The 13943-nt window shown below is 42.8% G+C and overlaps 1 protein-coding gene across 5 annotated transcripts in view; it reads right to left on the reverse strand.

Moving 5' to 3' along the window:
* The window catches only part of TDRD9 (tudor domain containing 9), a 129994-nt gene that overhangs the window by 17005 nt on the left and 99046 nt on the right, over nucleotides 1-13943 (reverse strand). For all 5 annotated transcript variants that reach the window (XM_055288002.2, XM_055288001.2, XM_063643825.1 and 2 more), the window contains 8 exons: nucleotides 12211-12322; nucleotides 11131-11343; nucleotides 10765-10854; nucleotides 9962-10222; nucleotides 4894-5049; nucleotides 4076-4146; nucleotides 2118-2227; nucleotides 1137-1233 (listed from right to left, as the gene is read on the reverse strand). In XM_055288002.2, the coding sequence (XP_055143977.1) occupies nucleotides 1137-1233; nucleotides 2118-2227; nucleotides 4076-4146; nucleotides 4894-5049; nucleotides 9962-10222; nucleotides 10765-10854; nucleotides 11131-11343; nucleotides 12211-12322 (1110 nt within the window). The remainder of the gene's footprint in view (nucleotides 1-1136; nucleotides 1234-2117; nucleotides 2228-4075; nucleotides 4147-4893; nucleotides 5050-9961; nucleotides 10223-10764; nucleotides 10855-11130; nucleotides 11344-12210; nucleotides 12323-13943) is intronic.

Here is a 13943-nt window from a genome sequence, read left to right on the forward strand (position 1 = left end):
GACTGAACTCAGCCCCCTAGGTCTATGGACCACCCCCCAGTGCTCACCAGCTGACTAGAAAAGAAGAAAAGGGTAACTTTCCATGCCCCCGACTCTTGAAGTGCTACCAGGCCTGTATTGCAGTCTCGTCATGGCCATTTCCATCCTGCCCAGAAGAATGTGAGTTCCTAAAGCCCAAATATTACTCCTTTTCTAGCCACCCCCACCCGCTGCTCCACTAAAACCTATGTTAGCGCTTTCCCCACAGAGAATGCTCTGTCAATCCCTAGTCTGCAAACAGAAGCTTACACAGCAGCAGCCCCACCGTGAGGGTGCAAAGCAGCAGCCCCACCGTGAGGGTGCAAAGCAGCAGCCCCACCGTGAGGGTGCAAAGCAGCAGCCCCACCGTGAGGGTGCACAGCAGCAGCCCCCACCGTGAGGGTGCAAAGCAGCAGCCCCACTGTGAGGGTGCAAAGCAGCAGCCCCACTGTGAGGGTGCACAGCAGCAGCCCCCACTGTGAGGGTGCAAAGCAGCAGCCCCACTGTGAGGGTGCAAAGCAGCAGCCCCACTGTGAGGGTGCAAAGCAGCAGCCCCACTGTGAGGGTGCACAGCAGCAGCCCCCACTGTGAGGGTGCCTTTAAGAGCTCTGCTCATGGCATCACACACTCCTCTCTATCAAAGTCTCTGGGAGAAATCCTGGCTTAATCGTGGCACTAACAAGAACTACAATCTGCTGGGCAATCTGCCTTCTGATGTCATGTTTACCACAGGAAGGGGGACTGTCAGATTCTTGTGGACAACTGGTCACCAGAAAACTTGGAATCACATTCACTACCCATTAACAATGGGATGTCCATCACCATGACATTTATTTTGAGCCTCATTCCTAGCTCCATTTTTTATTTATTTTGCCCCATTTTTGCCTCAAGCTCCTATGTGACACTGTGTGTACCTTTACAAGCTTTCTGAGCTTCTTTCAAAATCAGCCCAAGCATAAATAAATCAATAACAATACAGGCTTCACCCCAAGCAGCGAGATGTGCCGTGGCTAGCTTACGTAAAGGCTTTCTTTCCAAAAGGAGCAAGGAGAGGCACCCATTTTTTCCCACCTAGGTTCTTATTTTACAAAGCCTATAGACAAGAGGGATGCCCGTACCTTAACTCCATCACCGGTGCGAATAACATGCTGAGGAGAGCCGGGAGGCCAGGAATATGAGGCATCAGAGAGGTTTCTCTCAGCAGCATCGTAGATCCTGTTCAAGTCATGCTAAATCAACATCAGGCATTAACTCACGCTGCTCAGGGCAGCGTTCCCTCCTGGCCCGCTCCTACTCATCTGCAGGCATCCCCTCCTCTGCGAGTCTATCCAGTCCCCACAGGCCCACCCCAATAGTAACGCACACTCCCTGTTCTCTGTTCCCAGAGTACCCCACAGAGAGACACTCCGCTATGATGCGTAAGCTTTTACCCCACTTGGGGATAGCTCCTATTTGGTTACTCTTTGCATCTCTTTCCCCTAATCAGGCTATTGGGGTTTTTCCCGGGGCCAAGAGCTTGGATGTATTCTACTCTGTAGCCAAGCAGGGTGGAATGAATGAAAGATCCAGGAGTCAATTATTAATACTTCCCACATCCTCGTATAAAAGGAAAAGTGAGAATGCTCCACCGCATAAACTCACACCAGCCAAAGCAGTCTGAAAATGGCCTAAAAGAACAGCACACAAGCTGGGCGCAGTGGCTCACGCCTGTAATCCCAGTACTTTGGGAGACCAAGGCGGGTGGATCACGAGGTCAGGAGATCAAGACTATCCTGGCTAACAGTGAAACCCCATCTCTACTAAAAATACAAAAAATTAGCCGGGCGTGGTGGCGGGCGCCTGTAGTCCCAGCTACTCGGGAAGCTGACGCAGGAGAATGGTGTGAACCCGGGAGGCAGAGCTTGCAGTGAGCAGAGATCGCACCACTGCACTCTAGCCTGGGTGACAGAGCGAGACTCCGTCTCAAAAAAAAAAAAGAAAAAAAGAATAGCACGTAAGTGTAGACTTGTTCACCAATTATAGGATAAGTTGTTCCTAGTAGCTGAAGTCAAGGAAAAGAAAAAACAGAGGACAAGGAACAAATAGGATCCTTAAATTACCAGTTGCATTGATGGACAGGGAAGCTGCAACCAGCATTCTCTGGTGAAGGTCTTCAGGGGCGTCACTGATAATGACAGAGTTGATGCTCTCCTTCTCAATCCAAACAGACCTAAAAGGCAGGAGCACCAGGAGATGGGGTGACTGATCCACCAACCAGGCAATGTGCTACGCCAACCCACAAGCAACCCATTTCAAAAATACAAACAGGCAACTGCGATGATAGACGGGAAGAAATATTTAACCCCCGACTCTCCTGCACATCTCCTTTTACTGGACCACCTCTTCACACAGGAGTCCTCAAGCTGGTCCTCAGCCCTCTCCTCTCTCCACTCCCTCGTGCATGATCCCAACCACTCCTTGGCTTAGGAACCACGCACACGCTGTGGATGCCCAGACCTCCACCTCCACTTGAGACCCTCTGTCCTGCACTGTCAACCCATAAGGGCCATCACCTGCATCCTGGCAGAGGGAACTGAGTGTGGTGCACCCCACAGTTCCTCCGTCACCTCTCAGCAGAAGCCTGCTGCAGCCCCAGCAAGGGCACCCTTAATTCTTCCTCTTCCCTTCAGCACTGACTCTAATGCAGCTCTATCCGGCTGCTTCCACTCTGAAAGCGCTGGTGAAGCTGTTTCTGTATCTCCTGCCGTGGACTCAGTTTCCCACATTCCCACCCTGGGTTACAGCAGGGACCAGCCTCAGAAGCACAATACTGCCTGAGGATCTTTCTACTCTGAAATCCAATGCCGGCTTCACACTGGGGCTCCTGAGACTGTAAGCGCAGGCAGGTCGCCAGAGGCCTTGTGGAAATGCAGGCTCATTTGGAAGGCCCAAGGGAACCTGGGCATCTGCATTTCCAATGCGCTCCCCGGAGGACATTTTGAGAAGACAAGACTTACCCAAAGGCATCATTTTAAAATGCACATAGTAAGGTTCACCAGCCCTTTCAGAATGAATTCTACAAAGCTTGCCCTCGTCTGCCACAAGCTTGGCACCTCCCTTCCCCCCACCCAATTCTCCATCAGGTTACACGTGCAAACTCTCAACTCAGGCCTATGCACTTGCCAGTGGAGCCACCTTCATCCCACCTCCCCTCACTTCCTCCAACACCTGCACCTTGGCTGACGCCTCTGTATCCACCAGGCCTCAGATTTCTCTGGAAAAGCTCCCTGATCTTTCAAGGGTGGCTGGGCCCCCTAGACGCTTTCATGATGTTCTGTGCCCTTATCAAGAGCCCTATCACCCTATATTGTAGTTACTGCCTTCCTCTATGCCCCCCACCCGCCAACTGTATCCATAATTTTCATGAAGACAAACAACTGTTTCTTGTTCACTACAGTCTGCCCCAAACCACACACTGCTCCTGGCATACAGTGGACTCTCACAGCTTTGCTGGATAACAATTGTAACAACAACAGAAAAAAATGTAGTCTCTGATAAAAGAGACTCAAAAATGTCTTATATAGAATGGCTTTCACATGTGAGAGAGAGAGAATACCTCAAATCAGGAGCTGGGAGAGAAATGAGAAGTTAGAAAAGATAACACATTCCAGCTGGGCGCGGTGGCTCACGCCTGTAATCCCAGCACTTTGGGAGGCCGAGGCAGGTGGATCACAAGGTCAGGAGTTTCAGACCAGCCTGACCAACGTGGTGAAACCCCGTCTGTACTAAAAATACAAAAATTAGCCAGGCATGGTGGCACGTGCCTGTAATCCCAGCTACTCACGAGGCTGAGGCAGGAGAATTGCTTGAATCCAGGAGGTGGAGGTTGCAGTGAGTCGAGATTGCGCCACTGCACTCCAGCCTGAGTGACAGAGCGAGACTCTGTCTCAAAAAAAAAAAAAAAAGAAAAGAAAACACATTCCAACAGTTTAGATATAAAGATACATTATTTTCTGATGAGGTCTATAAATAGAAAAGCAGAGAAAAAAAATTCATGGAAAACTTAAGTTAATCATACCTGAATTTGGATATTCTAGTCAAACTATGGCACTTTAGTTCATAAGGGTTAAAAGGCCCATGAAGTTCTGCCTGCATGCACAAAATAAAGGAAGTGTCACCAATAAGCAAGATAACACTTAACATGAATTTTTAAAACTCAAAAGTCAGCTCATCCTTTAAAGGAAAAAAAAAGACATCTCATTCATAATGTCTTTATGATTCAGTTAAGAAAAAGTGCCTTAAAGAAAGTATTTTTCTGGGATGTAACTCATTCTCTTCAACGATTTCACTAATATATATCACATTCCTTGATATATATGTTTAAGAGAGTCTTTAAACATCAAAAAAGGAATCATTGACAAATAATTTAGTGAAAATACTATTATTTCAATTGCAGCAGACCAACCCAGTTGCACAGGTAGACCTGAGACCACACAGCTAGAGGCTGGGGAAACACAAGTGGATTCCCTGAACAAGGAGACACCCTGGCCAGCCCTCCTCTCCAAGCAGGCGGGCAGCACCGGCTCTAACAGCCAGCCAGAGAGTCTAAGGCTGGCACCAGTTCTCTGAACCCACACGCTGTGCTTCCTTTAGTCTGACAAAAAAGCACATATCAGGAGAGTTTAAAAACAAAAAAACTAGTCAAAGCTTCTCTCTAAACCCCACTAAACACTAAACCCCAGGGCTTTTTCTCATAAGAGGATCCACTGTGAGAAAAGCAACAGCATTAAAAGCCAGAAAAGAAAAAACCACCATGACTACTGACTACAACTCCTAGCACAGAAATGTAGAATGATACTAAGCTTTTAAATTACATTTTAAAACTCCGACAATCACCTTACAGTTTGGAGTACCCAGTTTATTGGAAGAAAAGCTCTCTAACAAAATCCGGATGAGATATTTCTCGTCGTCTTTCATGGGAAAGGGCACAGAGCCATCTGTCATGTTTTCCACTGACTTGGACAAGAGGCCCTTGAGAACTTCATGGCTTTGCTGAACAAACAAGAAAAGTTTGTTTTGTTAAAAGAATATCTTACAAGGACTTTCTTCCAAACTAATCAAAATATTTCATAGGCACAGTCTTACTCTGATTTCTATGTCATTAATTAAAGTACAGAGAAATAATTTTATCAAGTTCATTTTAAGATTCAAACAAAAGAAATAAGACAGGATTTACAACCTTATTTCTTCAAACAAAAGAAATCCGACAGCCTTTGCAACATTTTAGCCATTAAAGAATTTAAGAGAAATAAACATTTTTTACAGTTTTTTGGGGTTTTGTTTGTTTGTTTTGAGACGGACTCTCACTCTTGTCAGCCAGGCTGGAGTGCAATGGCGCAATCTCAGCTCACTGCAACCTCCGCCTCCTGGGTTCAAGCAATTCTCCTGCCTCAGCCTCCCGAGTAGTACGATTACAGGTGCCCACCACCATGCCCGGCTAATTTGTATTTTTAGTAGAGATGGGATTTCACCGTGTTGGTCAGGCTGGTCTCCAACTCCTGACCTCAGGTGATCTGCCCGCCTGGGCCTCCCAAAATGCTGGGATTACAGGTGTGAGCCACTGCACCTGGCCTACAGTTTTTTTTAATTTTCTTTTTTCTTCTCTTACTATCATTTGCAAGAAAGAAACATTTTTACAGGACTTTTTTATATGTAAAATTTTGGTTTTACACTGGAAATATTAACATAATTCCCTGAAGTGTTTTTATATAAATTAAATACAGAATTTAGCCAGCACTCTCACATTTTGCTAGACTGTCCTTTCCTGATACCCAGTATTCTTCATCCCCAGCAGAAATAACAGAAGTAAAAGACCTTCAACATCAGCTTCAAAAGTGGCCTCTCTGATCATCTCAATAGATGCAGAGAAAGCACTTGATAAAATTCAACATTACTTCAAGATAAAAAGGAACATATCTCAACACAAGAAAGGCCATACATGACAAACCCACAGCAAACATCATACTGAAGAGGGGAAAACTGGCATCTTTTCCTCTAAGAACAAGAACAACACAAGGATGCCCACTTTTACCATTTATATTCAACACAGTACTGGAAGTCCTAGCCAGAGAAATTAGGCAAGAGGAAGAAAGAAAGGGCATCCAAATTTGAAAAGAGCAAATCAAAATGTCCCTCTTTGCAGATAACATGATCTTATATATAGAAAAACCTAAAGACTCCACCAGAAAACTTTTAGAGCTGCTAAACGAATTCAGAAAAGTTGCAGGATACAGAAATCAGTATACAAAAACCAGTAGCATTTCTATACACCAATAACTAGCTAAAAAAGATATCAAGAAAGCAATCCCATTTATAATACCTACAAAAATAAAATAAAATACTGAGAATATATTTAACCAAGGAGGTGAATGATCTCTATAATGAAAACTACAAAATATCAATTAAAGCAATTGAAGAGGACACAAACAAATGATTAAGACATTCCATGTTTATGAATTGGAAGAATTTATATTGTTAAAATGACCATACTATCCAAAGCAAGCTACAGATTCAATGCAACTCCAATCAAAATACCAATGACATTCTTCACGGAAATGGAAAAAACAATCCTAAAGTTCATATGGAACCACAAAAGACCCCCAAAAGCCAAAGCAATCCTGAGCAAAAAGAACAAACCAAGAGACATCGCAGTACCTGACTTGGAAATACACTACAAAGCTATGGTAACAAAACCAGCATTATACTGGCATAAAAACAGACACACAGATGACCAACAGAACAGAATAGAGAACCCAGAAATGAAGCCACGCATTTACAGGCAACTGATTTTCAACAAATGCTCCAAGAACGTTCACTGGGGAAAGGAGAGTCTCTTCAATAAATGGTGCTGGGAAACTGGACATCTAAATGCAGAAGAATAAAACTAAACCCCTATCTCTTGCCATATACAAAAATCAACTCAAAATGGGTTAAAGATTTAAATGTAAGATCTAAAACGATAAAAAAACTACTAGAAGATGAAGGGGTGGCCTGCCTTTCCACACCTGTGGGTGCTTCTCGTTAGGTGGGACGAAAGACTTGAGAAAAGGAATAAGACACAGAGACAAAATGTAGAGAAGGAAAAGCGGGGCCTAGGGGACCGGTGCTGTGCTTACAGAGGACCTACACCGGCCCCGGCCTCTGAGTTCCCTTAGTATTTATTGATAATTATCTTTACCATCAAAAAGATAAGGGAGTGACTGGACAATAGGATCATTGCAGGGAGGAAATCAGCAGTAAGACATATGAACAAAAAATCCTTGTAACATCAATAAGTTTAAAAGAAAATGCTGTGCCTTGAGATGCATATGCGAACATCTCCACAAACCTTTTAGCAGTATTGCTCCAGCAAGCCCCACCTTATTCCTAAAGGCGGTTTTCTCCTTACTCAGTAAACAAAGCACACAAAGGGTTTTACCTGGAGATGTTCCATCGCCCAGGGACGGGCAGGAGACAAATGTTTTTCTTTTTCTCTAGATTTAAGACAAATGTTTTTCTTTTTCTCTAGATTTAAGAGAATGGTGGCCGGGCGCGGTGGCTCACGCTTGTAATCCCAGCACTTTGGGAGGCCGAGGCGGGTGGATCACGAGGTCAGGAGATCGAGACCACGGTGAAACCCCATCTCTACTAAAAATACAAAAAAAAATTAGCCGGGCGTGGTGGCGGGCGCCTGTAGTCCCAGCTACTCGGAGAGGCTGAGGCAGGAGAATGGCGTGAACCCGGGAGGCGGAGCTTGCAGTGAGCCGAGATTGCGCCACTGCACTCCAGCCTGGGTGCCCGGGTGACACAGCAAGACTCCGTCTAAAAAAAAAAAAAAAAAAAAGAGAATGGTGATGACCTTTAACCATAAGCAGCCTTTAGGCACTTGTTTAACAAAGCACATTCTGCACCGCCCAAAATCCTTTTAACCTTAAGTCACCACAGCACATGTCTCTTGCAAGGACAAGGTTAGAGGTAAGGTCACAGATTAACAGCATCTCAAATACAGAACTAAATGGAGTCTCTTATGTCTACTTCCTTCTATATAGACACAGTAACAAGCTGATCTCCCTTTCTTTTCCCCACAGAAGAAAACAAGGAGAAACACTTCAGTACACTGATCTAGGCAAAGATTTTATGGCCAAGACTTCAAAAGCAGAGGCAACAAAAATAGACAAATGGAACTATATTATACTAAAAACCTTCTGCATAGTGAAGGAAACAATCAACAAAATGAAGAAACAACCTGTAGAAAGGGAGAAAATATTTGCAAACTACTCATCTGACAAAGGAATAACATCCAGAATATACAAGGAACTCAAACAGCAAAAAAGCAAATAATCCAATTAAAAAGTGGGCAAAGGATCTGAACAGACATTTCTCAAAAGAAGACATACAAATAACCAACAAATATATGAAAGATGATCAACATCACTAATTATGAGAGAAATCCAAATCAAAATCATCATGAGAGATAGCATCTCACCCCAGTTAGAATGGCTATTATCAAAAAGACAAAAAGTAAATGCTGGTAAGGATGCTGAGAAAAGGGAACTCATACACTGTTGGTGGGAAGGTAAATTAATACAGTCTTTATTGAAAACAGTGTGAAGGTTTACTCAAAAAACTAAAAACAGTATGAACATACAATCTGGCAATCCCACTACTGGGTATTTATCCAAAGGAAAGGAAATCAGTACATCAGAGATACCTGTACCCTGTGATTACTGCAGCAGTGGTCACAATGGTCAAGATACAGAACCAACCTAGGTGTCCATCAACAGATGAATAGACACTGAAAATGAGGTATATACAAAATAAAATACCATTCAGCTACAAAAAGAAAAAATCCTGTCATTCTTGGCAACATGGATGAGCCTGGAGGATGGTATGTTAAGTAAAATAAGTCAGGCACAGAAAGGTAAATATGACATGTTCTCACTTATGTGTAAGAGCTAAAAAAAATTGAAATAATGGAAGTAGAGAGTAGGATTGTGGGTATTAGAGGCGGGTAAGACGGGAAGGGGAGAACAGAGAGAAGTTGGCTAACAAAATTACAGCTAGATTGGAGGAATAGGTTCTTGCATTCTGCAGCACTGTGGGGTAAATATGGTTAACTACAAGGTATATTTTCAAAAAGCTAGAAGAAAGTTCTTGAATGTTTACAACACAAAGAAATAATGTGTGAAGTGACAGATTTGCTAATTACCCTCACTTGACCATTACATGTTATATACACATATCAAAATATGACTCTATATCCCATAAATATGTATAATGATTATGTGGCAACTAAAAAAGGAAAAAAAAGTGGCCTCTCAAACCTTCAGATTGTGAAAAATAACTCTAACACTGATTTTGAAAGAAATAGTTGAAAGAAGTTTTGAAATGCTTGAAATATTTCAAATATTTTATTAACTACTTCCATTAGGGAGATAAATCTTGGAATCCATTTTTAAAACTCTCCATATATATAGAACATTTTCAAATCTATCCTAAGAAGATAAAAAGCTGAATAGGAGGCTGGGTGCAGTGGCTCACACCTGGGAGTACTCTGGGAGGCTGAGGCAGGAAGATCCCTTAAGCCCAGGAGTTTGAGACCGACCTGGGTAACACAGGGAGACCCTATCTCTACTAAAAAATAGGTTAAATAAATAAATAATTTTTAAAAATAAACAAGCTAAATAGGAGACAAACAAATACAATACCCACCAACAAAAACAATACCCAGCCACCATAATTTAGTCTCAGAGAAATCTAGAAGACATTTAAATTGGTGCCGCCAGTCTTAACACAAGTACAGCACACCAAATGGTGAAGAGGAACACTGTCCGCGTCCTCCTATCTCAGGGTCCACAGAGGAAGAAAAGCCTGCCCCGTTCTCTCTCACACAAACGCGTGCTCCAGCAAGGGCGAAAGCACACACCTTGGACTCATAGGACTCCTCCGTGAGCTCGGCATAGCCCTGCTGGATGAGGACGTCTCTTATGTTGATGGCATCGTAGACCCCCGAGTACTGGTACACGTCCACGTGCAGGACGCTGTGCACCACAGAGAAGACCTTCACAAGGAGGGTGCAGCCGCTCACCAGAGAGGCGAACCACTGGCTGGCCCCATCACTCCAGTGCTCGCCACAAACAAGAGACTTTGCCGATGGTCTCATTTTGCAAATCTTAAATTCCAAAGCCTACAAGGACGGAAGGGCACAGCTCAAACAACTTTATAAATAAGCAAAACACTCATCCCAAATACCACTGAAAACAGACCTTGTTCATGTACCTTCAACAATATTCTCATAAAAGTCCCAATAAAACTGATGTTGGGGTAGTGAGAATTTCCTAAAGAAACTTGGTTATGCTTTTTAACAACAATAAGAAACATTTAGAATAATTTTTAGATTGTCTTCATACTGATGGTAAGGGCATGCGTGACTATGTCTGTGGCCTACCTAAAAAGTCTGTCTGGTTTCAACATAACCAGAAAACTCAGAAACTGTATTAGAAGATACTACTGGATTAAAACAACTTTTTTTGCTAAATCTGAAACCTTTCATGTATTTTTGGAGGAGCAGAAACCAAATTTGGCTACTGTGACAAAGCAGGTCCCTCCCTGTCCTGGGCCTTGGCTCCCCTAGCTGTAAGCCGAGGCAGGGCACCATATGACCCCGGAATCCACCCAGGAATCCCGTCCAGCATGAGCATTCATTCCCTAGAGTCTTCTCTACCTTACCTGGAAAGGAAGTTCAAGAAATTGACAGGGAATCTCCATCAAACGATGCAGATCTACATGAGACTTATTGCCATAATCTACAAAGAATACCTAGAAAATAAAGCAAGTGTACACTTCACTGCGGCATCAAAAACAATGCCCTACCTGCACAATAGCAATGCAGCAGTCTGCTCTAATCCTGTAATTACAGAATTTTTAGAGTGACCTGGGCTTAAATCCACATATCAATGAGGGAAATAGACTACTTTGCTAACTGCAATTATTTTAAATTTAATTTCCACCTACAATTATAAAAGATATTTGATAAACTGCTGTACATCTGTCTGTCTCATTCCTCTTCCAGTGACTTGTTACAGAAAAACCTACCTCAGCAGAATTTCCAGAAACATAAAGGACTTGAGCTCTAAAGTAGCGTTGTTTACCAAAATCAGCAAAAGGTGCCAGACAGACCAAGTCCGGATGTGGGTGAGTGGGCAAGGGCATCAGCGTCAGTTGGTTGATTTCAGCAGTAAGCTTTTTCAGAATCTCTGAGTTTTTTTCATCAATCCTGTATCCCCAAAAGTGTCCCACTTCAACCACCTAAAAAGGAGGAGGAGGAGCAGAGATGAAATCTAGAAAGGACTTTTGTAAGGAGGAAAATGAGCTTGAATTATAGGGATGACACCCTGTGCTGTACGACATCTCACCAGCATAATCCTTGGAACGTAAGTATTCTACAGGTTTTTAACAGGTGTTTATGAGACAAAAAGAGGGGGTCCCCTGGTGAACTAGGGTAAGGAATTGTGTGGAATATATCCTTTTCTTGGCGGTACAAGACTCATTCTTACATCAATAAAGGTTCTGAGGTCATATAATCATTTCGGCGGGGCACAGTGACTCACATCTGTAATGCCAGCACTTTGGGAGGCAGAGGCGGGTAGATCACTTGAAGTCAGGAGTTCGAGACCAGCCTGGCCAATGTGGTAAAACCCCGTCTCTATTAAAAGCACAAAAATTACCCAGGCATGGTGGCACACCTGTAATCCCAGCTACTCAGGAGGCTGAGGCAGGGGAATCGCTTGAACACAGAAGGCAGAGGTTGCAGTGAATGGAGATCGTGCCACTGCACTCCAGCCTGGGCAACACAGCAAGACTTTGTCTCAAAAATACACATATTATTTTCCTCTAACATGTATCTTGTTAAATCTGATTTATTTCAGCATTTGAAATGTACTTGATATTTGAAAAATTAACTTTGATTCTAGAATAAGTATGTTTCAATTTCCATTTTAGTCATACTTCAATTCAACAAGTACAGTGATAATTCAAACTCACCCACATTAACAAGATTATCAAGGTGCACAAGTTTTGTGTGTGTGTGTGTGTGTGTGTGTGTGTAAACTTCCTGTATACAACATGATGATTTTAGATTAAGAAGAAGGAAAAGCTCAATTACTTCATCCTTACCTCTGTGACATCAATAGTTAGAAGGAGATCTGTAACTGTCTGGGACCTGTCTGATGTGTTAAATGAGACTTGCATAGGATCTACTGTCTGCTTCTGGAAGTCCACATTCACCCTACATAATACGAATTTTTAATAAAATAAAAATCAAGTTTTACAAAGAAAACACATTTACATATGTGAAATTATCACTTGAACTATTCTAATATTTCTACAAGAAAAGAACATTTCAATAAAATACCTAAGCTAGAGATGACAAATTTGATTTCATCTCAAACATGAATTTCTGCTGGCTTTTTGAAGAGCTCTGGAAGGGGTACACATCCCAACAATTATATACTACCCTCCAGGTAGTATATAATTGTGAAGGCCAAGACTCTCAGAGAATATCTACTTTCAAGGTATTATCAAGATACATAAATTATTAAATTTAGACTTTCAAGGTCTGAGATAAATTCTAAATCTCAGACCTGCAGTGTTTCCTAACTTGTGTTTTCAAATGTGCACCTTGACCTTTAGAAAACTATAAGAATCCATGCGTGGCTCAATGCTATGTTAGAAAACACACACATGATTTTCCAATAAACCCCAAAAATATCATTTTCCCTTAAAGGCAGTAAGATAGTAAATGCTAAACTTCTGGAATACAAAAGACGAATTTGACAGAAAATAAAAATTTCCTAATACTTTATTCTAAAATGAGGAGAAAGAATTATAAGAAAGATCTTGATCCAACTCTTTTCCCGATCTCCAGACCCATTTTTAATGTGTGACTCAAGCAATGAGTGACTCCCCGGCATTCAATTACAAAAGTAAGCGGAGTCTGACCTCACTAGAGCAGGACAGGCCTTCTCTACATGAAGGACTGAACCCACTACACTCCCAAACTCTCAGAAACCAGAAGTCACACACTGGGTGAAACCAGATGGAACAGATTTCCCTTCCTCCACCAACTCCTCAGATTCCTGTTAAGTTCCTCCCAGAACTGAAAACTCTACAATTAAGAAATAATAAATGAGACTTCACACATATGTGACTATGGGGATATGGCCAAAAGGCAAGCACTCTGTCACAAATACCATGGGTGACTCAGTTTGGTCCAAGAGGAGAAGATCCACCAGGGTGATGACAGCTGCATGCAGCAAGTGCTCCTACCCTGGGCTGACCAGCCCTACAGACAGCCCTAGCCCTGTACCACTCTCTGGGCGGGAGGGAAAGATGCCATTTGGCAAGGAGGGGCAGCTTACACTGGTAAGCAACTAGGTGCTACCAGCTGCATCTCCATTATGTCCCACTGACTGCTATGTTGAAGACAAAGAATATTCCACATTACTTAAAAAGAGAATTTGCAAAACAAAATGCATAATCCTATCTAGGAAGACAGGAAATTAACATTAGATTTAATCCCTACTATTTAACTAAAAATTACATCAATGATATCACTCAATCCTCTCAACAGCCTTACACCATAGGTATCATTTTTTTTTTTTTTTTTTTTTTTTGAGACGGAGTCTCACTCTGCCGCCCAGGGTGGAGTGCAGTGGTGTGATCTCAGCTCACTGCAACCTCTGCCTCCCAGGTTTAACTGATTTTCCTGCATCAGCCTCCCGCATAGCTAGGATTATAGGTGCCTGCCACCACACCCGGCTAATTTTTTTGTATTTTTAGTAGAGACGGGGTTTCACCATGTTGGCCAGGCTGGTTTTGAACTCCTGACCTCAAGTGATCCTCCCGCC

Source organism: Symphalangus syndactylus, chromosome 8 (genome assembly GCF_028878055.3).
Source record: "Symphalangus syndactylus isolate Jambi chromosome 8, NHGRI_mSymSyn1-v2.1_pri, whole genome shotgun sequence".
NCBI classification, from domain to species: Eukaryota; Metazoa; Chordata; class Mammalia; order Primates; family Hylobatidae; genus Symphalangus; species Symphalangus syndactylus.